The sequence below is a fragment of the Indicator indicator genome, chromosome 2 (assembly GCF_027791375.1).
Source record: "Indicator indicator isolate 239-I01 chromosome 2, UM_Iind_1.1, whole genome shotgun sequence".
Taxonomy (NCBI): Eukaryota; Metazoa; Chordata; class Aves; order Piciformes; family Indicatoridae; genus Indicator; species Indicator indicator.
The window spans coordinates 2,000,247-2,024,334 of record NC_072011.1 but is presented as its reverse complement, the minus strand read 5'-3'; the positions used below and the strand labels follow the sequence as shown (position 1 = coordinate 2,024,334).

The 24,088-nt window shown below is 41.2% G+C and overlaps 1 protein-coding gene across 1 annotated transcript in view; it reads right to left on the bottom strand.

Annotated features, from left to right (window-relative positions):
• SENP6 (SUMO specific peptidase 6) overlaps positions 1 to 24,088 on the bottom strand; it is a 90,574-nt gene that overhangs the window by 48,752 nt on the left and 17,734 nt on the right. The window contains exons 2-6 of the mRNA XM_054392995.1: positions 23,170 to 23,263; positions 13,665 to 13,728; positions 11,923 to 12,065; positions 6,306 to 6,407; positions 410 to 430 (exon numbers count right to left, since the gene is read on the bottom strand). Of these exons, the coding sequence (XP_054248970.1) occupies positions 410 to 430; positions 6,306 to 6,407; positions 11,923 to 12,065; positions 13,665 to 13,728; positions 23,170 to 23,263 (424 nt within the window). The remainder of the gene's footprint in view (positions 1 to 409; positions 431 to 6,305; positions 6,408 to 11,922; positions 12,066 to 13,664; positions 13,729 to 23,169; positions 23,264 to 24,088) is intronic.

The following is a 24,088-nucleotide window of genomic DNA, read 5'->3' as shown; positions in this document are numbered from 1 at the left end:
CCTTTAATGCAATTCGAGCCAAGCTGAGATGACAGAGCAAAAGCTGTTAAAACACCCTCCTAAGGCATGCTGCAGAACACATTTATTACACAAAGTTTGCTGCTCTACAAAAAGAATTAGCAGGGAATTGTGAAAATTTAACTTCCTCTGGAATGTATGCTTTCACATTGGCTATATAAATGGATAAGTTACCAGTGGGAATGTACTCAAGGCTCACATTAACATGGCATTATTTTGAGGCGGGTGTAAAGGTCTTTTTCCTTTCACCAAAGGGAGTAAGTGAACCACAAAACCAGACCAAAACCAACCAACCCCCCTGACACATGAGCAGATCCAGCTGACAGGATTGAATATTCTTTTGATGCAACTGATTTTAATGCTCATTGCCATGCTCATTTCATCAACTTACCTTTCCTTTCGGTCCAGATTGCTTAAAATATGAAAAAAGAAAAGAAACCATAAGATGCAAAGTCCCACATGTGTTGCACATCACTAAGTTCAGAAGTTACTAAATACAAACTGTAACTGTTCCACTGCCTCTTGCCCTCACAGGACTAGTTTTCAAGTCAGCATCATCATTTTTCACAGCATTTTTATAACAGTCATTATAAAGGCACAAACAAATATTGCTTTACCAACAGTAATGGACAGTGCTTTAAATACTCAACTGTCCTGCCCCTTTTTCAGTGATTCATCTGATTCATTCCCAGCTCAGCTTGGTCACCTCACTCAATTCACTGCAATGTAGTAGTGCCTGACATGACAGAATCCTAACAGATAATTAAGGTCAAGCTTCATTTCCAATCCTTCCCTGCCACGCAAAAGACGATAAAACAAATTTACATGATCACCTGTTTCCAACTAGTCATAAAACACTGAAGGGTTTAAACTGAGATAAAAGGAAATTCAGAAAGCAAGACTTAAAAATATTTAGGAGAGGACATGCAATCAGCTACTGGGTAGAAAAGGATAAACACAAGCAACCAGCCTCCCTCCTCTTGGAGTACAAAGAATTTCCAAAACTATTTAAGAATTAGGGTCACTGGTTTCAGAATTGTCTCCTGCAACATCACTGAGTGCAGCTGGTGCTCACAGCTCAGGTCTTTTGTACACCAAGACTGATAGGTATAAAAATAGATGGAAGCACAGCATGAAACCAACTTGCAAACAGTATGTTTACCCCTTCTTTTCAAAACCTGCAATATGGAATGCTGTAAGCATTTAATCTATGAGAATATTCCTCTCAAGTATCAAAAGCCTAACAAACTTCTGAAATATTACACTAACACTATATTCTAAAACAGAACAAATTCAAACTATTTCCTATTTGAAGAGTTAAACAGAGTAATCATATTGCAGAGGAATATAAACTCATTCATTCTCAAACGTTCCACAAACAGAACACTCACAAAACTAGAGCAAACTCTCTACCTCTATTACCCAGAGGAATCTCAGAATCACGGAATTGTCAGGGTTGGAAGGGACCTCCCTGGGCAACCTGTTCCAGTGTATCACCACCCTCATGGGGAAGAACTTCTTCCTGATGTCCAATCTAAATCTTCTTTCCTCTAGCTTGGATCCATTCCTCCCAGTCCTGTCACTCCCTGACACCCTAAGAAGTCCCTCCCCAGCTTTCTTGTAGCCCCCTTCAGATACTAAAAGACCACAAGAAGGTCTCCTCGGAGCCTTCTCCTCTCCAGACTGAACAACCCCAACTCTCTCAGCCTGTACTCATAGGAGAGGTGCTCCAGCTCTCTGATCATCCTCATGGCCCTTCTCTGGCAAGGTCAAAAGTAAACCTAGTAGGAAGGTAATCCTGGTAACCCTACAGGATGCAGAACAAAAATGTATTCAATTTCTGCAGTGTTCTGGGAAGAGTGTAAGAGGAATTCAAAACTGAATGTGACCACTGCAATTTAGACTGGAGTGGGGGTAACTGAAACCAGCAGGGTTTGTGCAAGTCACACCCGAGTCAGGCTCAAACCATGTCCTCATGGGACCATAATCAGTATCCTTCTATCCTTTGCCCAGTTAATATGTAACCTAGATTAAGAAGCAAAGAGTCACAATGCTAAGATGTGCACATCTTCATCTGAAAGAAACTTAAAGGTAGGGAAATGCTTTCTAGGATTCCTGATGCTGTGCACTTGTTACATTAGATGCCTCACTCGTGCTATTATGGAATCATTTAGGTTGGAAAAGCTCTTGAAGATGATTGAGTCCAACTGTAAACCTAACACTGCCAAGTCCACCAAATCTCCTGTTAACGTAAACCATTTAAAAGAGTTTTTACATCTCAGCAAGATTAAGAAATGAGAATCCTAGATAGATCCGGAATTATAATGAGCAGTGCCCCTACAAATTGCTTCACAGAGCTCATGCATAACATCAGTCAAGACCTGCCATACACCTGCCAAAGCCAAGTCTTAGAGAGCAATCACTCAACAACAGAAGGCAGAAATGTGTGCCCAGTAAACAGCAAAAAGCAAAATATTTTGCTACTCTGCTACTCTAAGCTGTAGCTGAAAATTTGTTTTATCAGAAGATCAGAAATTTTCATTTCACCCTCAGATTTCACTGGAAAAAAATAATGAATCACATTTATCAATATATTATTTCTAAATGCCAAATTTTACTGTCCTGGAAGCTCCTGTTTTAAATATGAGTGAAACAGATATTCAGCCAGAATTTAAATGAAAAAGTTGGAGAAAGAAACGAGCAACACAGCTCACATCCCAAACTCCAAGTTCAACCTGATAGAGCTTACTACTGAGTTTCATAATTAGCTGACCCCCACCCAAACAACCTGGTATGAATATGAGAATCTGTAATGCCAGTGCCAGAGACTCAACAGAACTAATTGAATGATGTTTTTATTTTTGGTTAGCCTTTCAATAATCCATTAGAGACTGAAGAACAGTACGTTAGGTTAGTTGAAACTATTTTGCCCTTGTTGTTACTGATGACCACACCATAAAACAATTCTCCAAAGGCCAACAATGCAAAAGGACATAATTTTATGTTGCCTGCAAGTTAATGTGGGGGAAAAAAAACTACAAGACCTTAGAACTCAATTTCTGTACTAGCAGCTTTTCTTTGTCATGATACATAGGTGGAATTTTACTCTTGGTTTGTCACCCACATTCTCTGCATATATTTCTTTCTGACAAGACATTGTCAGAATTTACTTTTCAGCTCAACTGTGGTCTAATGTCAACAAAAAAAAAAAAAAATCCAAAACTAAAAATAAATGACCCCCAAAAAAACTACCCAGTGGAATTTCGTATTATAAACAGTTTTCTAGTCCTTTTTTAGCTATCCTTTTCCTAACAATATTATCTTCTCATTCACAAACCTACATTTTCCATATCAAGAAGCCTTGAGATCCCCCTTGTTTTTTTAATGAAGAAAAGGGTATGACAGGAGGCCATGTTCTATTAATTTCTAATCCTCTAACTCAGAAATAGATTCAGAAGCTTTTTAAAAGTATTCAATTGAGTCACCCGGCAAAAGATACTGGAATTAAAAATCCTTTGTACAGTTCCTCTGTAAAGCTCATCCTCAGTCAATGAGATCATGCTGGTTCTGACATCCTCCAGCAGCAAAACATAGCTTGGAATTGTTAGGATTTCTTCCTGCCTTTGAAACCCCTAAAACATTCTTAGCATAAGAGAGTTAATTGCCTGCTGTTAATGTCAATGAACTACAGTAACAACCCTAAAGAAAAGGTACTTAGAAACATTCAAGATGACTACTATCCAATTACCTCATGCAATATTCAGCCTGCCTGTATTATGCATTAGTTTGCTTTCAGCATGTCAGACCTCAGAACTCACTACTGGGTTGGGGATTTTTTCCCCCCATTAAACTGTAGGCTAATAAAGAAGCAAGTCCCATAGGTGAGAAAGGCAAGCAGGTAAGTCCAACACCCTCTCAAGATTAAGAATCTCTGGAGCAGACTGCCTTGCATGCTGAAGAAGCCTACAGCCCCTACCTAGGTAAGATGAATGCATGTTGACTGGCTGCTTCAAAGAACATTCTTACAACAAAGCTTAATCAAGTAAACTAAGATTATCAAGGTCAACATTCAGAGATCCAAACAACAGCAGTCTCATTTTGCTTACTTCAAATCATTGTAATTAGTACTGCAGATCAAGATTTTACCCATTAGAACTACAGAAGTGAAAGCTAAGGGCACAAACACTTCAGAGGTGTCCTATGCTTTCCTCAATGGAACACTGAACAGAAGTACTCTGAACAGGACTGCATGTAAGAAGAAGAGCACAGCTGGTTCAGCCTAAAGGACACTAATAATATAAACCTCATCTTTTAGTTTAATCTGTGGGAAAAGATCTCCTAGTCCTCCTTAGTTATCCCTGCCTTGATGAGGGGAAGAAATGTAAAGAGAAGAGACCTTATTGTGGTCTTTCAGTATCTGAAGGGGGCTACACGAAAGCTGGGAAGGGACTTTTGAGGGTGTCAGGTAGTGATAGGACTGGGGGGAATGGAAAAAAAAAAAAAAAAACAAAACTAGAAATGGGTAGATTCAGATTGGATGTCAGGAAGAAATTCTTCCCCATGAGGGTAGTGAGACACTGGCACAGGTTGCCCAGGGAGGTGGTGGAAGCCTCATCCCTTGAGGTTTTTAAGGCCAGGCTGGATATGGCTGTGAGCAACCTGATCTAGTATGAGGTGTCCCTGCCCATGGCAAGGGGGGTGGAACTGGATGATCTAAGGAAAGGAAGAAGGAAATGCCCATGCTATTTTCCATCTGTACATAGCATTACAGTTTGCAATGGAAAGAGGTAACAATGGTGTAGGTCCTCAGGTGCAATATCCATTATTCAGTCTCTCTCTTCAATGAGAAACTACCCTAATATGTGTTTGGATCACATCATCCACTCACATGAATATGAGGGCTTTATTCTTCTGAAGCCAGCAAACGAAAGGGAGGGAAGTGGGATGAAAAAGAGGATGATGGCTGTATGTTCCTACCACTCCAGAAAACCTACACTGAAGAACGGAGGGGGAAAAAAAAGGACAGAAGGCTACAAAATACTGACAGGATGAAGCATTTGTGGGCTGATAGAAATAATGAAGTTCAGAGCTCTGAATGGACAAATTTTGTTTAAAAAATTCCTTACAGCAATGATTAGCTGATATGTGACACAGACTGGGGGTGAAAGGCCTGTAAAAAATCATTTGAAAACCAACCCTGCAATTTATAGAGGCCTGATGTAGCTCCAAGCTTTCAAAACAATGAAGTTTAATTCAGCATAGCTGAGTCTAGAGTTGCCAGCTGTCCATTCTAACAATTACTGATAGAAATGCAAAACTTTGCTTCTGTGAAATGTCCCTGGTTTTATGTTTTATGCTGTATTTACAGATGACATAGGATCAACAGATCTGTAACTTAGTCTCTAGATGGAGTTTGTTCAAGCTGGAGTTTCTGTGAATTAGCATTTGCTGATCATATTGTCCATTATGTGAATTTCTTTTGCATGCTATCTCCTTTTCCAAGTATTTTCTAAATGTCTTTACCTGATGAAATGCTCTTACTGAACATGCACCATAGTGTGCTTTAAAATTAGTCAACTCTAAGATTACACAACAACAAGCCCTAAATGGCTTGAAATGTGGAAGTTGAGCAATTAAGATCAAAGCTCATGATCAAGAATGCACCATGGAATTCCTTCTTTTTCCTGCAAACACTTGTGGCAGCTTTAGGCTGATGCCTAGAAAAAAACTCCATAGAAAACAGTAGAAATGTAAATAAATTACTGTTGGATATAAAAGGAAAATAATGATAAGGCCTAAATAATCCTATTGTCCTGCTGACTGACATAAAGTTAGTTGTATAAACTATTCTGTCTCTTCTCAGCTCTAGCTGGTGGCTTCTGCTTGGCTGTGCTCACCTTGGCTGCATTCTTTGTTGTGCTAACAGCTACACTCTGCTTTCTCCTTTCTCTCCCTTTCCCTTGTACAGGGCAGGTACAAGGTTGCCTCCTGGCTTCATCTAGGGGGGTCTTTGTGTTGTTTATAAATTGCAAATATAGATATTTTGTACCTATTCATTGCATTTCAGATTTCTAGATCTTAGTTTGTTTGTAACCAGAGCTTCATTTGCTTCCATCCAAAACTGAGCTGGTCTGGCGATTTATTTTGGGGGCAAGTCTCCAAATTCATGTTGAGGGGTGATTACCTAACCCACCACAACACTTCACAGCATAAGGAAAGCTATTAAAGACAAAACCAGGCAGGACTTTTTTCAGCTGGGAAATCTGGAGAAACCAAAGTGAGCTTACCTTTGGGCTGCTGTTTTTACTACTGCTGTCTGTGCGTGGGCATGGTGAAAACGCCTCCCGTGTACCACAGTCACAGGGCAAGACATATTCTGAGTGTTTTCACTGCAGGCAGACAGAAAAATGGTGTAAGGAAAGGCTCTGGTGGATTTGTGTGTTGTCTTAGCTAAAAATTGTGTTGCCCTGCTTGGACAATGACAGCCATACAATGCCAACAATCAATAATATGTTTCTGGATTAATTACAGAATTATTGAGGCTGGAAAAGACCTCTGAGATCATCAAGTCCAGCCTATGACCCAACACCAGCTTGTGAGGATGCTCTGACTGGCATTAAGACATTCAGTCTCAAGCAAAGTAGACAACATTTTAGCTTTTTCCCCTGGAATAAAAGATTTTTAATTTTATTTTTACATTTTATCACCAACCAAAACATTGTGAAGCAGCTCTCCTTCATTCAATCCCATCACTGCAAAAAGACCCAGCCCTTTTTGAATGAATTATAACCATTTGTTCACTTGTTGCCTTTTGACACTTCAATCTCTCTTCTGGAGAGATCTCTTACCCTTCACTTCTCTCTTGAAAAGTTCTCCTAAAGGTGGTGTGGTTAGTAGGTCCAGAGAGGTTCTCCTCCCCCTCTACTCTGCCCTGCTGAGAACACATCTGGAATATTGTGTCCAGTTCTGGGTCCCTCAGCTCAAGAAGGACCTCAGGGAACTGCTTGAGAGAGTCCAGCAGAGAGCCACAAAGCTGCTGAAGGCAGTGGAAGATCTTCCTTAGGAGGAGAGGCTGAGGGAGGTGAGGGCTCTGGAGCCTGGAGGGGAGGAGCCTGAGAGGTGAGCTCCTTGCTGGTGCTAAAGATGTGCAGGAGGAGTGCCAAGAGGCTGGAGCCAGGCTCTGCCCAATGAAAGGACAAGGAGCAATAGTGGAAGTTGAAGCATAGGAAGTTCCATGGAAACATGAGGAAAAATTTGGGTGACATGAGGGTGACAGAGCACTGGAAGAGGCTGCCCAGGTGGCTTGTGGAGTCTCCCTCTCTGGAGATATTCAAAACCCATCTGGATGCATTTCCTCATAATCTGCTCTGGGTGACCCCACTCTGGCAGGGGGGTTGGACTGGATGAGCTTTCGAGGTCCCTTCCAGCCCCTACCATTCTGTGATTCTGTGATAGAGTAGTTCAATAATTTAATAGCCCTGTAAAGATCACTAGACCCTAATAATTATCCTGCACACTTCTGTGACAGGCAACATAAACCTACATTTGAAATGTTAACCGAGCATGCACCTTTTACCAGACAGCACACTGATAATGCTAAGTGTTTCAAATTATGGAAATGAAACACACAAAGCCTTGTTTAATTGCCTGGAAATTTTAAGTGCAGTGAACTAAAAATAAAAAAGCATTCTGATTGATTCAAAATATTTCTCAGAAATATTACTAAAACCCTCAAAAATTCCTTCTGCCATTTGTCCTGTTATGAGCAGTGGGAAAAAAAAAATGAAGGACCAAAGCTCCCCAAAGAGTTGGCAACCAATTGCTAATTCTTCTAGATTCCCCCAAAAAGTGAAAGTAGGCAAACTGAGTTTGCTCTTTAAAATTTCTTTCACTTTAGCACTATGAACCTTTCTAGGAGCCTTACACTGAATATCCTAAGTCAGTATTAGAAGCTTTCTAAGCCTTTTTTTCCCCCCGACTGATCATAGCAACCATGAGCATAACAGAACAAGCCCTTCCAAAGACCAAGTAAATGGTAAAAAAGTCTCTTTTCTAGAATACAAACTGAGAGTTGGGATTATTCCATTTGGAGAAGAGAAAGCTCCAAGAAGGCCTTATTGTGGCCTTTCAGCATTTGAAGGAGGCCTAAAAAAAAGCTGGGGAGGGACTTTTGAGGGTGTCAGGTAGTGACAGGACTAGGAGGAATAGATCCAAGCTAGAGGAAGGAGACTTAGATTGGATGTTAGGAAGAAGCTCTTCCCCATGGGGGTGGTGAGACAGTGGAACAGGTTGCCCAGGGAGGTGGTGGAAGCCTCATCCCTGGAGGTTTTTAAAGTCAGGCTGGATGTGGCTCTGGGCAACCTGATCTAGTGTAAGGTGTCCCTGCCCATGACAGGAGGGTTGGAACTGGATGATCCTTGAAGTCCCTTCCAACCCTGACAATTCTGTGATTCTGTAAGATGTTTCTAAACTTCATCTTAAGTGTTCTGAACAGTTCATCTCCTCAAAACTACCCTACTGTTCAATCACAGATGTCTTGAAAGGTAAACACACTCACCCCATGTGTTTGCAAACCAAGACTGTGCAACTCCAGCATGTCACTCATCATCCAGACTAATTTACAGTCAACCTTCTGTTTAATGTTGTCTCATGATGTCATTGAGAAATAAAAAGCTCACAACTACTGGCCCTAAATACTTTAGGCTGTCTCAAATCCTCTCTGCCTTCCAGTTTCATGTCTTTCAATGAGATACTAGAAAAGAAAACCATGGAGTGTAGGAATGGCCTCTCACATGCTTAAGACTTAAGTCTGCAAACACATCCAGTCCCATGTTTTATCATTCTGTTTGTTGAATTTGAGCTTTGCCAGACTACCATGAAGCTGAAACCCTAAGTCTTGTTGCCCCTGTTGCACAAGGAATTGTTGCATGGTGCTTCTGCTTTCTGCCTCACACTCAAGCAGTGAGAAACTCTAGTAGGTGCTGGAACAGAATACTGCAGCCTGCTGGGAGACTAGGTTTGAGTCAAAGCAGACTGTTCTAGGTGGCACACTTAAAAGGTTCATATGGCATCAGATATGCTTCCAAGTAGGACAGTTGTAAAATACAATCTGCTCTGTAATCCTGTTCTTTCAATAGAACATCCCCACTGCAGACAGGATTACCAGAACATTTAACCATCATGGAGTCCTAGCACACTGCAAAATGGGCACATCAGAGCTGAAATCTGGGTTTGGTAGTTTCAGCAGATGCAAAGCAAGTAGCATACAACACTAAACCCAGGGTTATGGAATGGACAGAAAGCTCCTTGGAAGAGCAAATGCTCTAGAAGCCTCCAAGAACTTACAGCATCTTCATGCTATATGCCTTCTTGATGTGATCTCAGGAAACACAGAATCATTTAAAGTCTAAACTCTGAAGGAAACAAGGTTGCACTATCACATTCCCTCAGTTGATCCTAGGAACTTCTTAACACCACAGATACAAAAGACAAAGCATGGAGGAAGCCTGCACTGGGCAAAAGGATGGATCTAGGGTGATGGAACCATGAAATTTCAGGGAAATATCACACACCTACAGGCTACATTAATTCTGGTCTTTATCAGGTAACTTTTTTGGACTAAGTAGTACTCACCACCCCCAACAAAAACCAAGCAAACACCAAAAAAACCAAAAAAGAACAACCAAACAAAAAAAACCCAAACCAAAACAAAAAACCCCCGCACAAATAACAAAACTAAAAAGGACCTCACAATGTGAGAAATTCTTATACAAGTTACTGAAATCTAGCAAAGATAAATGCAACTTAAAGTAAGACCAAATAAATAAATAAAAAACCCCAGAACTATGAGGGTTAAGTTAGTGTTTGATGCTTGATTTGCTTACCCAGGTAACAGCTTTCACTGGTTTACATTTTTATGCATGCAAGAGGAGATGTACAGGGAAAAATTCTCCACACTGTCCTTGCATATCCTTTCTTTCTATCAATCATCCCCTGAATTTTAAGCAATATTGTACTACAGCATTACTAATTTGAGTCAGGTCCCACTGATGTCAAGTGTTTTTAACCCCTATACAGCAGACAGGGTGAAGAAACCTTCAACTTCGTGATAAAAATCACCATGAATAGCTCCAGAGCCTCAAGTATTTGATCTTCCTGCATTTAAATTAGCAGCTTCACTGCCTACTATCAATCCTCAGAAATTTCTCTAGTTGAAGAATTCTAATATTGAAAGGGTAAGTACTCTGTGACGGATGCTGAAGTAGACACCAGTGCTCATGACAGACCCTGACTGGATGGACCACAATTTTTTTAGGGCTCTGGGGATTCTGCTGTGTTGCATGTGTGAAGGATATAATGCTACCACAACTAAGCTTGTGGTAGCAGTACAAGGTCCCCTTGGACTCAGCTCTGGGGAGGCCACATCTCCAGTGTTGTGTTCAGTTCTGGGCACCTCAATACAAGAGAGATGTGGAGGTGCTGGAGCCAGTGCAGAGGAGGACAAGGAAGCTGGGAAGGGTCTGGAGGAGAAATCTGATGGAGAGAGACTGAAGGAGCTGGGGATGGTTAGTTTGGAGAAGAGGAGGCTGAGGGGAGACCTCCTGGCTGTCTACAGCTACCTGAAAGGAGGTTGTGGAGAGCAACCATAGTGTTGGTCTCTTCTCCCAGGGAATTAGTGATAGAACAAGAGGGAACAGCCTCAAGCTGTGACTGGACAGGTTTAGAGTGGCCCTTAGGCAAAAGAGTGGTCAGGGATTGGAATGTTCTGCCCAGGGAGGTGGTTGAGGCCCCAAGCCTGGATGTGTTTTTGAAGGTGGTTTGGCTGTGGTGCTTGGGGCTCTGGTTTAGGAGTGACCCTTGTAGAGTAGGGTTCTGGGTTGGACTTGGTGATCCTGAGAGTTTTTCCCAAGCTGAACATTTCTGTGGTTCTGTAATTGCTGACAGCATAACCCCATTTCCATGCAAACTTAATGACCACAACTCAAAATGTAGTTAAATAATGTTGGTAGTATGAGTTTCAATCTAATATCAAGTGCTCGTAGTAGTCACACTGGCCTACACACATCCATTATTCTCAACTAAATTCCTTCACTAATGACAGTTTAATAAGCAGGTGGATACTTTTCCATTTAAATTTGGCACCCATCTACTTCTAGGCTGCACTTCAGATGAAACACTCCCAGAGAAAGTTACATGAATGTATTACTTTTTATTATATACTAAAGAAATCGGTCTGTTCCAAGCTAGGGACAGTAGTAACAAGCAAGTACAGCCCTGAATGCTTAAACACTGCTCCTGTCAGCTCTAAATGCCAAGTGGCAATCTCTAACTATCATGTAGGAGTGACTCCTCAATCAAATTACATCTTGCAGTAAGGAAAACAGAAACTGCACCCTGAGTTAACCTTGGCAATTCATAGATTTGTAGAATGGTTTGGATTGGAAAGGACCTTCAAGATCATCTAGTTCCAACCCCCCAGGCAGGGACACCTTCAACTAGACCAAATGGCTCAAGGATTCATACACCCTGGCCTTGAGCACCTCCAGGGAGTGGGCATCCACAACCTCCCTGGGCGATTCACAGTCATGGAAAGAAGAAATTCCTGATGGGTATGTTAGAAATATTGTTTCACCTCCTAGCACTCTAGAGAGGAAACAGTAATACCAGCAAAAAAACATTGGTATGGCACTGACCAGTATGCCAGTGAATGGTCTGACTCTATGATAACAATATCCTGTTATTTTATTAACTTGTTACTTCACATTTTGGACAACCTTAGCAATCTGTTTTTCTATCTCTGCTTTTTAAAATGCGCAGCAAATAACACAAATGCACCACAAGTTCTGTTCAATGAGCTTAATTTACATCAGTGATCAAGGAGGTAAGTAAATCTAAATGCAATACCTCAGTTTCTTGCTGTTTCCCATCATGTTGAGGCCAATTGCATTCCCTTTAAAAAGTCTCAAGCTGCCAGTTTTGCCTCGCCTGGAGTATGACTTTATGGAATCACCACTGGTGCCGACAGCTCCAGGCCGCCAACGAACTGACTGCAACAGCACAATTCACACATGTTACAAGACTTGCATAAAAGTCAAAAGGGAAAAGTTTATTACAAATTATGTATATAACTCATACTTTGGCTTCATATTCAGACTGCTCTTGTACCAAATTTCATGTAAAATATACTCCATCCATGCCATTACTCACCAGGGAGCCCTTACTAAACAAAATATGGATATTTCGAGAGAGGTTCTCCTGCCCCTCTACTCTGCCCTGGTGAGGCCACATCTGGAATATTGTATCCAGTTCTGGGCCCCTCAGTACAAGAAGGGCCTCAGGGAGCTGCTTGGAAGAGTCCAGCACAGAGACACAAAAAGGATTAAGGGAGTGGAACATCTTCCTTATGAAGAGAGAGTGAGGGAGCTGAGGGATCTTTAGCTTGGAGAGGAGGAGACTGAGAGGTGACCACATTCATGTTGATAAAGACGTGGAGGGTGAGTGCCCAGAGGCTGGAGCCAGGCTCTGCTGGGTGATGCCCAATGCCAGCACAAGGGGCAATGGTGGAAGTTGAGGCATAAGAAGTTCCATGGAAACAGAAGGAGAAATTTTTTCCCTGTGAGGGTGACAGAACACTGGAACAGGCTGCCCAGGGTGGGTCGTGGAGTCTCCCTCTTTGGTGATACTCAAAACCCACCTTGGATGTGTTCCTGTGCGACCTGCCCTAGGTGATCCTGCTCTGGCAGGGGAGTTGGACTTGATGAGCTTTCGAGGTCCCTTCCAGCCCCTAACAGTCTGTGATTTCAAAGTATGAAGCATCTAGCAGTTGTAAGCTATTTTAGTAGACATAAAAAAATCCACAAAAAGCTCAAGTTTTACCTATCAATCTTCTCTTTTTATATATACACACACAAATGCACACAGAATTAGGGATCTGACAGTAAGTAGTCATGGGATATAACAATTACTATTTTTCATTGAAAAATATCATCCCATTAACGATAATTGTCTGAAGAGAAAACTACGTATTCATAGAATGGTAGGGGTTGGAAGGGACCTCTAGAGATCATCAATCCTCCTGCCAAAGCAGGATCAAGAGTGCAGGCCACACAGGAATGCATCCAGTCCGGTTTTGAAAGTCTCCAGAGAAAGAGACTCCACAACCTCTCTGGACAGCCTGCTCCAGTGCTCTGGTACCCTCAAATTAAAAAAGTGTCTCCTCATGTTGAGGTGGAACTTTTTGTGTTCCAGCTTGTACCTGTTGTTCCTTGCCCTGTTCCTGGGCACCACCAATAAGAGCCTGGCACCTCCATCTTGACACCCATACCTCAGATATTTATAGGCATTAGTAAGACCACTCTCATCCTTCTCTTCTCCAGACTAAACATCCCCAGGGCTCTCATTCTTCATAGGACAGATGGTCAAGTCCCTCAATCACCCTCATGGTTGTCTGTTGGACTCTTTTCAGAATATTATATAAACCAAGCCGTACAGGAATAAGAGGCACAAAAACGTTGAGTGTCTACACAAAGACAGCTTGAGCTTATGTTGCTATGTCAACACAAACTTTCACTTTGTAACACTGCAAGTGTTTAAGAACCTAGCAAGCTTTAAAAAGACACTCTTACCACCAGACACACAGAACTCACCTTTCTTTCTTCACTGGGACTGAAAGGTCCATCACTGTCATCTACGCTGAGCAGATTTGCCTCGCTAGATAGGTGTGGGAGAGAAAAACAGACAGACTGTAATGCAGCAGAGCACCAGCAAAACACTTTACACACACAAAGGGCTTTGTTTTCCTTTCCTCTTTAAATTTCAATGTGCAAGGTAGAGGTAGAGGCAGAGATATACACACACTTACAGCAAAAAGAATAAAAAAAGGATAATGTAGTGATCTGGATGTATTATGTGAACCTAAACTTAATGTGTACATCAAACTATTGTACAAAAATCAAAAGTAAAATGATTTTATTACTTCGAATCAGAATACTACTGAGCCTTCACTATGGTTATAGCAATATTACCAACATGATGTAAGACTCCATACAACCTTCTGCAGAAATTGAGTCAAATAGTAAATTAACTTATAAAAATATACTCTTAGTTTGCTCATGCATATCAATATTCATGTCCTTTAAAAACACAAGCTTCACAGTGCTTTAGGAGAACTGCTTAAGTATAACTAGATTTTATCCCATAGCAACTACTGCCAAAATATGCTCCCCTAAAGCCAGCGTGTTCGGTTTGGCTCAGCTACTCCTAAAAATGTTTCTTTAGTACCTGTATCTGTAATCTTCAACACTGTAATGGGGAAGAAGGGACAAAAAAAGAAACCCACCCAAAACCCACCCTTTTAAAGTGGCAGGCAATTATCTTCAAATAAGCTTAAGTATTTAAATTAAACCCCCAACCAGACATTTGATACTCACAAAAACTAGACTAAGGCTAAAACATTTTTGCTTCCAGGAGAAGCCACCTACAGATAATCCCTTCTTATCAATCCTGTTTCTCCTCTTGAGTGCAACAAAACCATCAACTTTTAGCCAACTCATGATTGCATTGGGTTAGGAGGCGTTAACTGAGATCATTCAGGCAGAAATTACTGAAGAATAGAAACAGTTCCCAGGAAATAGCTACAGAAGAGAAACAATGAGGGAGGTGAAGGTAGAAACATTTTTCAGTGCAATGCAGGACGTCTAGGGATCAGCTCCTAGAGTTCAACTCCCCTGCAGTAAGCAGGGACATCCCCAACTAGATCAGGTTTCTCAGAGCCCCATCAAGACTGACCTTAAATGTCTCCAGGGACGGGGCCTAAACACTAAGCCTAATTTCCTAAACACTTCCTGCATGCCAAGAGCCCCCTTGAGGTCACAATTTATCCCTTCACCTTATGCAATACAGACATCCCTACATCAAAGAGAGAAAAACAGTTCCTGACTCATAGGGTGAGAACTGCAGACCCTGGAACTTCCAAGAGGTAAGAATGTGCTACAGCTGGTTTTGATCTGGGATGTAGATGCAAACACTTAGCCAATAGCACTGTTGTATTTGCCTTTTGTTTACAGACCACAACTTTAGGTGGTAGAACAAACAGCGCAGTGGATCATTGTTAGTTTCCAACCCAAAGTGTCACAAAGCCTAAAGAATCATAAAATGGCTTGAGTTGGAAGGGACCTTAAAGGTCATCCAGTTCCAACCCCCCTGCCATGAGCAGCTACACTTCCTACTAGACCAGGCTGCTGAGAGCCTCATCCAGCCTGGTATTATATATCTCTGGGCAACTCATCCCAGTGTCTCACCTCCCTCATAGTAAAGAGCTTCCTAATGACCAAACTATATCTACTCTGCTCTAGCTTAACACCATTGTCCCTTGTCCTATCACCCCCATAAAGAGTATAACTGTACTTCTGCACTTACTATCCATGGATAATAACATTTAAAAAACACTAGAACATATTTTTTACTCTCTTTCAGGATGGATTCTTCCTTCAAGGGAGGCTTACTCAGCTTGCTCAACCTTTCCTCAGAAGACAATGAGTTTCAGAAGAATTTTCAAATCCTAAAGAAAAAAAACCCTGCAGCACAGACACAAACAGCAATCTACAGTGCCCACAGCTCTGGTATTCACCTACTGTGTTGGCCTAGCCAGACTGTTGGAAGACTGACTAAGAAATGCTTCACAAGATAAAGCTTTAAGGGGTATTACTGGGTAATAATGGCACATTAAGCTTAAAAAGAGGCAGAATCTTGTGAGAGATATAACAAATGCATTGCTAAAGTGGTACTCTGTTCCTTTGGTAATTACAACGTGAATATTCCAAGGTATTGTCAAAAGGAAAAGGGTTAACAAAGCTTCCAGATTTCACAAATGGGGATAGGGGAGGGAGGTGGTGTCCCACCTGGGTAAGCACCAAGTGGTCCCAAAAGACAGCAGGAGCAGCCAGTTAAGGAATGGTAAATTTCTAACTTCACATGTAAAGTTAGGATCCAGAAAATTACTACGTTACTTTGTTAGCAGTATAGAACACCCAGTTTATGTCTCAGGTGTGTTAGCTTCTTTGCATCACCCTGATAGCACCTGATCCTGCACAGGACTGCAATAAACTTGGCACTCAGCTCTGTGGAGGCCACACCTTGTGTCCAGTTTGGGGCACCTCAATGCAAGAGAGATGTGGAGGTGCTGGAGCCAGGGCAGAGGAGGGCAAGGAAGCTGTGAAGGGCCTGGAGAATAAATCTGATGAAGAGAGACTGAAGGAGCTGAGGATGGTTAGTTTGGAAAAGAGGAGGCTGAGGGGAGACCTCATTGCTCTCTACAACTACCTCTCAGAACATTGTGGAGAGGTTGGTGCTGGTCTCTTTCCCCAGGCAATTAGTGATAGAACAAGAGAGAACAGCCTCTAGCTGTGACTGGGTAGGTTTAGACTGGACAATAGGAAACATTTTTTCACTGAAAGAGTGGTCAGGGATTGGAATGTGCTGCCCAGGAGGTGTTGAGTCCCCAAGCCTGGATGTGTTTGAAGGTGGTTTGGCTGTGGTGCTTGGGGCTGTGGTTTAGGGGTGACCCTTGTAGAGTTGGGTTCTTGGTTGGACTTGGTGCTCCTGAGAGGCTTTTCCAACCTGAATGTTTCTGTGATGCTGTGATTTTGACTCTGTGTGGACTGGACTTGGCACACTGGCTGGAGAATCCATTTTTGGGACAAGATCGTTTCACTTCTAGACATGTTTTCCTTCAGCTCATACAAAACTCATGATGATTTTTTAAATGCCCTTTTAGAGAGGCTCTACTTCCAGGGCTTCAAGTTGCCACAATACCTGCCACTAACTGAACAAGGGGTGCTTGAGTAGATGAAAGAACACTGGAAATTAACAAAACACTGAAAACATCCTTAAATCCAACTCAACAAGAATAACTTGATGCAATTAAGATGACATGACTAGAAAAATACTTGGGAATTGGATGTTTTTTAAGAATCAACATTTTTAAGATTTTAGGGCATGTGAAGTATATCCATCAGCACCAGAAAGGCTGGTGGTTTTTTTTCAGAGCAGAAGACATAGCAACTGAGCACTGTCTGTTTGCTCATGTATCACATGCTAACAGTTGCCTGATTAAAAAATCCAATTTATACAGACAGGAAAAAAAAAAAAACCCACAACACTATAGCACACTCCCACATCCCAGACTATGACATTTTAACACTACTGAAATGAAACCTCAGTGGTCTTACTGGGAGGAGGGCATCCCTCCACACTTTGTCACTTTTAAGCAGGCAACCAGAAAGAAAAATTTGCACATTGGAACACTAATTTCTAATAGTTCAAATGACAAATTATAACAAATTAATGTCTTCACTTAAAAAAAAATACATATCAGTAAGTAGGATGAACAGAGTTCTTTCCAAAGGGCAGCTCCTGATTGTGCATTCAAATTTAGTAAGAACAAAACCCAAACCTCTGTTTACTTCTCTCTTATAATTTGTTTAATGTTTTAAAACATGAAGTGTCACATATACCTCAGTTCAACAGATCACGTTTTTACTACTATCTACAAGCAGCTCAAACTTAAATCAAAGAAGGGTCTGTGTTAGAAGGGACCTCTGAAGGCCATCTAGTTCAACCCTCTCTGCAGTCAGCAGGGACATCCTCAACTAGATAAGGCTGCCCAGGGCCTTGTTGAGCCTCACTTGGAGTATCTGCAGGGATGAAGCCCCAACCACCTCTCCGGGCAACCTATTCCAGTGTTCCACTGCTGTCATAGGGGGATCCAATCAAAGCAAAGAACTTGTTCCTAACATCCAATCTACATCTGCTCTTCTCTAGTTTGAAGCCATCGCCCCTCATCACCACAGGCCACTGTGAACAGTCTCTCTCCATCCTTCTTGTAGCCCCCTTCAGGTACTGGCAGGCTGCTATTAGGTCTCCCCAGAGCCTCATGTTCCAAATGTAATCAGAATTTCTTTCTGAACACGCTCACATACCAAACCAGGAGTTTGATCCCCCCTGCTGCACACTTTGTACATTTGTTCCTTTAAAGTACATGGTGGTACACAGCATATTTATAAAACCCCTGATACCAGAGGCTCAACAGAAGCAGTGATGTTATTCAACTCATGCACAAAGCCACCCTGTTAAAAATAACCTTAACTACAACTGCTACAAATTAAGAACTGAGGCTCTGAACAAAAAGTCCTTCAAGAATTTAAAGGTGAGTGTCTTACTGACTGACATGGTCACATGAAAGAAGCAAAAACCATCTACAGAAATATGGAGGTGTTTTGAGAAAGGAATAAAGAAGTATTGGGGAAAAAAAAGCTGAACCAAAATAAAAATGTAAACAATCATTGCTTTTGCAGTCAAAATTTCAAGGGAACAAGTAGTTTATCCCTCTAAATAAAAGGAGTAAAAAAGACTTTTGAAAGAAAAAGTTAAGAAAGGAGACCATAGGTGCAAATAAATTACACCCATTTATTAGTATTCAGACTTTTGATAAAGCTGTTGTTGAAGAAATCTCAGTAGAAAGCACCTCAACATGAGGAAAAACTTTGAGTGTGCCAGAGCACTGACACAGGCTGCCCAGAGAGGCTGTGAAGTCTCCTCTGAAGCCTTTCAACACCCACCTGGATGTGGTCCTGTGTGGACTACCCTGGGTGATCCTGTTTTGGCAAAGCAATTGGACTGGATGATCTCTGGAGGTCCCTTCCAACCCCTAACATTCTCTGACTCTGGCCTAAGTCTGGACAGCCAAGAGAAGACTGGGTCCATCAGGTTACAAAACCACTTTGTGGCATATAAAGATGTACTTCAAAAGCACTTACCCTGAGATTAAAAAGAACTAAATATAAGTTATCCAAGACCCTCCAAGAAGAATCATCTGCAAAGCATCTTCTAACATGTTAATTTCAGAAATCAGTGTAATTAAGAGATAACTTTGGACTTGTCTGCATTAGTCCTCCAACCTTTCATGGCCTGTGCTACATAGGGAACACATCATTTCCATCATTTACTCTGTGATGTGTAGACACACAGGTTTCAGTGTGTTCCACTGACCAGCTGGCCTTTTTTTAAATTATTGTTCTACACAAAGACTCCTCTCACAGAATCACCTGGCTGGAGAAGACCTTAGGATATCAAGTCCAGCAATAATTTCCCTGTACACAACTTCTAGACCACGTGCCGAAGCTCCTCATCCAAACATCGATTAAACACCTCCAGGGATGGTGACTCCACCACTTCCCTGGACAGCCTGTTCCAGTGCCTAATGACCCTTTTGGTGAAGAAACTTTTCCTAATATCCAATCTAAACCATCCCTGGTGCAACTTGAGTGCCTCTCCTCTCATCCCATCACTTGATCCTTGGGAGAAGAAGCCTCCTTCTGTGTGATCCTCAAGTACAAAGCAAGAAAAGTCACAAGTGACTTGCTATCATCTTTACGGCCGTCTTAAGTAGATTAAATCTCCTAAATCATCAAAAATGTTACTTTTACTTTTTCAAGTGGATTAAAGATTATCTGTAGGCACTTCCTTTGGGATAAGATAATTATAAAATATAATTTTGAATTTCCCTAGCTCTAGCTCCATGATGAGCATCAAATCCATCAGCCCTTTAAAATGCAGCTATTGTGTTAGGTGATCGTTTCTTTTTCCAAACTTTATTCAGTTTACAGAAGTTCTTTACTCCACTTGTGTTCATTGCTTGACACCTTACCATTACTGTTCAAGAAACATGTGGACATGGCACTTCAGGACATGGCCCCATCCCTGGAGGTTGTTCAAGGTAAGGCTTGACAGAGCTCTGGGCAACCTGATCTAGTTGAGGATGTCCCTGCTGAGTGCAGAGGAGGTTGGATTGGATGAGCTTTGGAGGTCCCTTCCAATCCAGACCATTCTGTGATTCTATGGTTTAATGGCCATGGTGGCCTTGGGATTGATGGCCAGGATCTAATGATCTTGGAGGTCTTTTCCAACCAAAACAATTCTATGATTATGACATCTAATTCCTCATGCAAGTTAAATGCCATTTCTTTTAAAATAATCCACCTGTTCTAAAAACTGCTTTGGGAGGAGGTCATCAGCCATATGTTTTTTGTGTTCAAGCAAACACCAAAAACATCAGCACAGGTCTCAGGGGGTAATACAAGGACACAGCCAATCCTTTATATAAAAGTGCTGGAATGTTATTGGAACAGTTCAAAACCAACTTACTGTGTGCCTGCTATTAAGAGGGCAAAAAGCTGTGATAAGGTCAGACACCGGAACGCTAGAGCCTGAACAGCAAGCAGGAGATGCATCCAGATGCTTGCTTCAGATTCACAGCTTTCTGACCGAGAAATCACAGAAATCAACTTTTTGACAGAGAAATCCAGTTCAGGAACCCCTATTACAAGAAGGATATGGAGGTGCCAGAAGGTGTCCAGGGAAGGGCCGCAAGGATAAGCAGAGGGCTGGAGCTCCTCTCCTATGACGAAAGACAGAGAGCTGGGATTGTTCAGCCTGGAGAGGAGAAGGTTCCAAAGAGACCTTATTGTGGCCTTCCAGTATCTAAAGGGGGCTACAAGAAAGCTGGGGAGGGACTTTTTAGGGTGTCAGGGAGTGATAGGACTGGGGGGAATGGAGCAAAACTAGAAGCGGGTGGATTCCGATTGGATGTTAGGAAGAAGTTCTTCCCCATGAGGGTGTTGAGACACTGGCACAGGTTGCCCAGGGAGGTGGTGGAAGCCTCATCCCTGGAGGGTTTTAAGGCCAGGGTGCATGTGGCTCTGAGCAACCTGATGTAGTGTGAGGGTTGGAACTGGATGATCCTTGAGGTCCCTTCCAACCCTAACAGAAATTCTATGATTCTAAATGCAGTAGGCTGCAAGCACTGCTAGCAAATATCAGCATACCATGGGGAACGACATTTTATTAGAGCAGCTAGAATGCTTACTTATGGCACAGTACACTCAAAACACCAGAGGGACAATACTCCACCTCTATACTGCAGCAATTCTATGAACTTCCTGCTAAGGGTGAAGGGAATTTGGAAAGAAAAAAAAAAAAAAAAAGACAAATTTGTTTTTTTCTGGAGATTCTCTTCTGTCAGTATTTTGTTATACAAAGGAAAATGAATCAGCAAAATACAGATTACTTGGAAATACTCAAAGCTTACAAACCTATTAGGAAAAAACCAAACCAACCAACCCAGGTGTTACCAAAAGTAAGTACGTGTGCAGCTTGAAACATGTCGCTGCTTGAAGGGAATGAGAGAAGCTGCCTGAAATGGTATTAGACGATGGGTAAGCAAAAAAAGGCAGGACCTCCAGTTTAAATCCATTTTCAACTATTCTTTTATCTATACTTCCATGTAAAATTTTGCATCATTCACAGCTACAAAAATGAGTTACTAATGTGAGCAGGTATGAAACTTTCAAACCTGGCTATGGGAAACTGTTTCTCATACAGAATATTTGAAAAGTATGACAAGTCCCTCAGAAATACCACCTTCAAATCAGGTATGATTATAGAAAACATATGTTCCATCATTGTTTTTTCCATTTTTTGCTTTCTTTAGTATCTCTATACTACACATCTCACTGCTTCTTAGGTCAACACCAGCTGGTGTCAGATGAAAAACAGTAGGAAAGTACTAGAAGATGAAAAGTTGCTATGCTCACAAATGTTGAGTTACTTTTATTTCTGAAGACAAGAAAACACAAACACTAACTGTACTGTATGTACTGCTGCTACACTTGAAACATATTATTGTGTCCCAGAAATGGATGCTAATTAAAATACCCTGAGCTTAATAATTTTATAGAACTAAAATACCATTATAGTTTGAGACCCTTTTAAAGAGTGATTTAACTTTCTGCTATAGTTCTGTTTGGACAAAAGCTCCAAACGCTTACTTCACACTTCAATGAACTCCTGAGCTCATTTTTTAGTTCCTACAACATGAAATTTCTTGAAAGTTTTTGTAAGATTACAGCATAGAATCATAGAATGGTCTGGGTTGGAAAGGACATCCAAAGCTCATCCAGTCCAACCCCTCTGCACTCAGCAGGGACATCCTCAACTAGCTCAGGTTGCCCAGAGCCCTGTCCAGCCTCACTTCGAATATCTCCAAGGAAGGGACCCCAAGCAACCTGTTCCAGTGTTCCACCACCCTGTTCCTAATATCCAATCTAAATCTGCTCTGCTCTAGTTTGGCCCTCGTCCTGTCCCTGCAGCCTTTGCAAACAGTCTCTCTCCATCCTTCCTGTAGCCCCCAGCCCGCTTCAGGTACTGGCAGGCTGCTTCCTCTTCTCCAGGCTGAACACCCCCAGCTCCCTCAAGCTGCTGCAGCCTAAGTGGTTATGTGTTTACTTCCTTATCTCCCTTCCAACAGATTTAGCAGAATATTACAAGGTAGAAATTAAAAATTCTTTTTGATCTTAACTAAAGGATTCATTTTCTCCTTACTAGAGAACCATAGCATACTTTTGAAACTTACAGGTCCTACTCTCCAAATATCTAAGAACAACAAATAAACCGAATATGCATTCTTCATGCATTAAACTTATTAACTAATCATTAGTCTTCTTGTAAATACATACGTTAATATCAAGAAAACACAGTAACAATGAAAGGTCACAAGTACAATGTATGTATTCAAACTACACATGCAGGGTTTAAGTTTTAGTCAAAATCTAACATAGCAAGAAAAGCAATACATGGTCAGGGAGCAATAAAAAAGCCTTAACTCTACCCTATGAGTTAAGCACAGGTGAGAAAAATCTGATGAGATAGGCTTACAGCTACAAAAGTACCTTAAGTATGAAGTCCTAAGTAGCACCACCACCAAATGAAAAGCTGAAGCTGCTTGGATACCCTCCCTTTCCATTTCCTTACTCTGCACATTGACAGATTTCTTGTCTGTTCCTTAGACTTCCACAGTAGCTCCAGAGACAAATTCAACACTCCTGAAAAGTACTATGCCCCATGCTGTGAGCCCTTCAGTCACAAAGAAATTTACATTACAATGTAATTTTATATGGCAATAATATTTTAAATAATCACTTTTAAAAATAGTTTTCTTAATCACTAACTTTTATATATGTTTAATAATAAATTAAAAAAAAACTACTTATAAATAGGCATTTATACTTCTAATAGTCTAGATGAAAGAATTCTTACTCTTTCTCTGCATCTCCTTCACTTTCTTCTGCATGATCAAAGCTCCAATTACTTTTAAAACCTCCATCTCTCCTGGACTGTGATCTATCCAGAGCTGCAATGAGAATAAGTTAAAGGTAAGTCCTGATTTCAAGCTGAGTTATTAATCAACACAAACCAAAGGAGTAAACCAGATTTTCCTTAAGGATTTCTTTTGTTGATGGCAATGTTTAACTATCATTTAACAAAGTTAATCAATGCTGTGGTGACTTCATTGTTCTAAATAAACACATGTGAGGTTCTGTCAACATCTTGATTACTAATGCAACAAGTAAGCAAGCTATTAAAAATGATGACACAAGGTACTTTTACAAGGATTTCAACTGTTTTACTGACAGCTGTAAATTTAAGGGTTCCTTCTCTGTCATGAACTACGTTCCACACATAGAAAGGGTCCTGACATTTATTATTTAATACCCAAACACATATGCAATTTTTCCACATAAAAGCAACAGTTTTGAGCTGCCCCAAGTACAATCTCAGTATTTTTTTTTTAATTCAACATCTGCCACTGACTCAAATTAATTTCTCATGCTAAGTGTAACTTCAGTGTTACTATCAAGCAAGTGAAAACTTGACCTTTCTGAGAACAGTCACACTACAGCAAATTGCAGCTTTTCCTCCTGCAATATCCAACTAACTGGACATTTTGATATGCTCTGATTGTATGGGGATACAAGTGAAGGAGGTGCACAGAATTCATTAAAGCAAAACATTGTTTACAGCAGGTCCAAGACCTGTCCCCCAAAAACTCGGTATGAGAAACCAAGCAGTAATTTTGATTCTGGTATAAGTTAGATATGTCTTGTCTTACTATGTTTTTCTTTACTTACTGGGAAATTCATTTAGAAATAATGAATTTAACCTCTATGTTTGGACA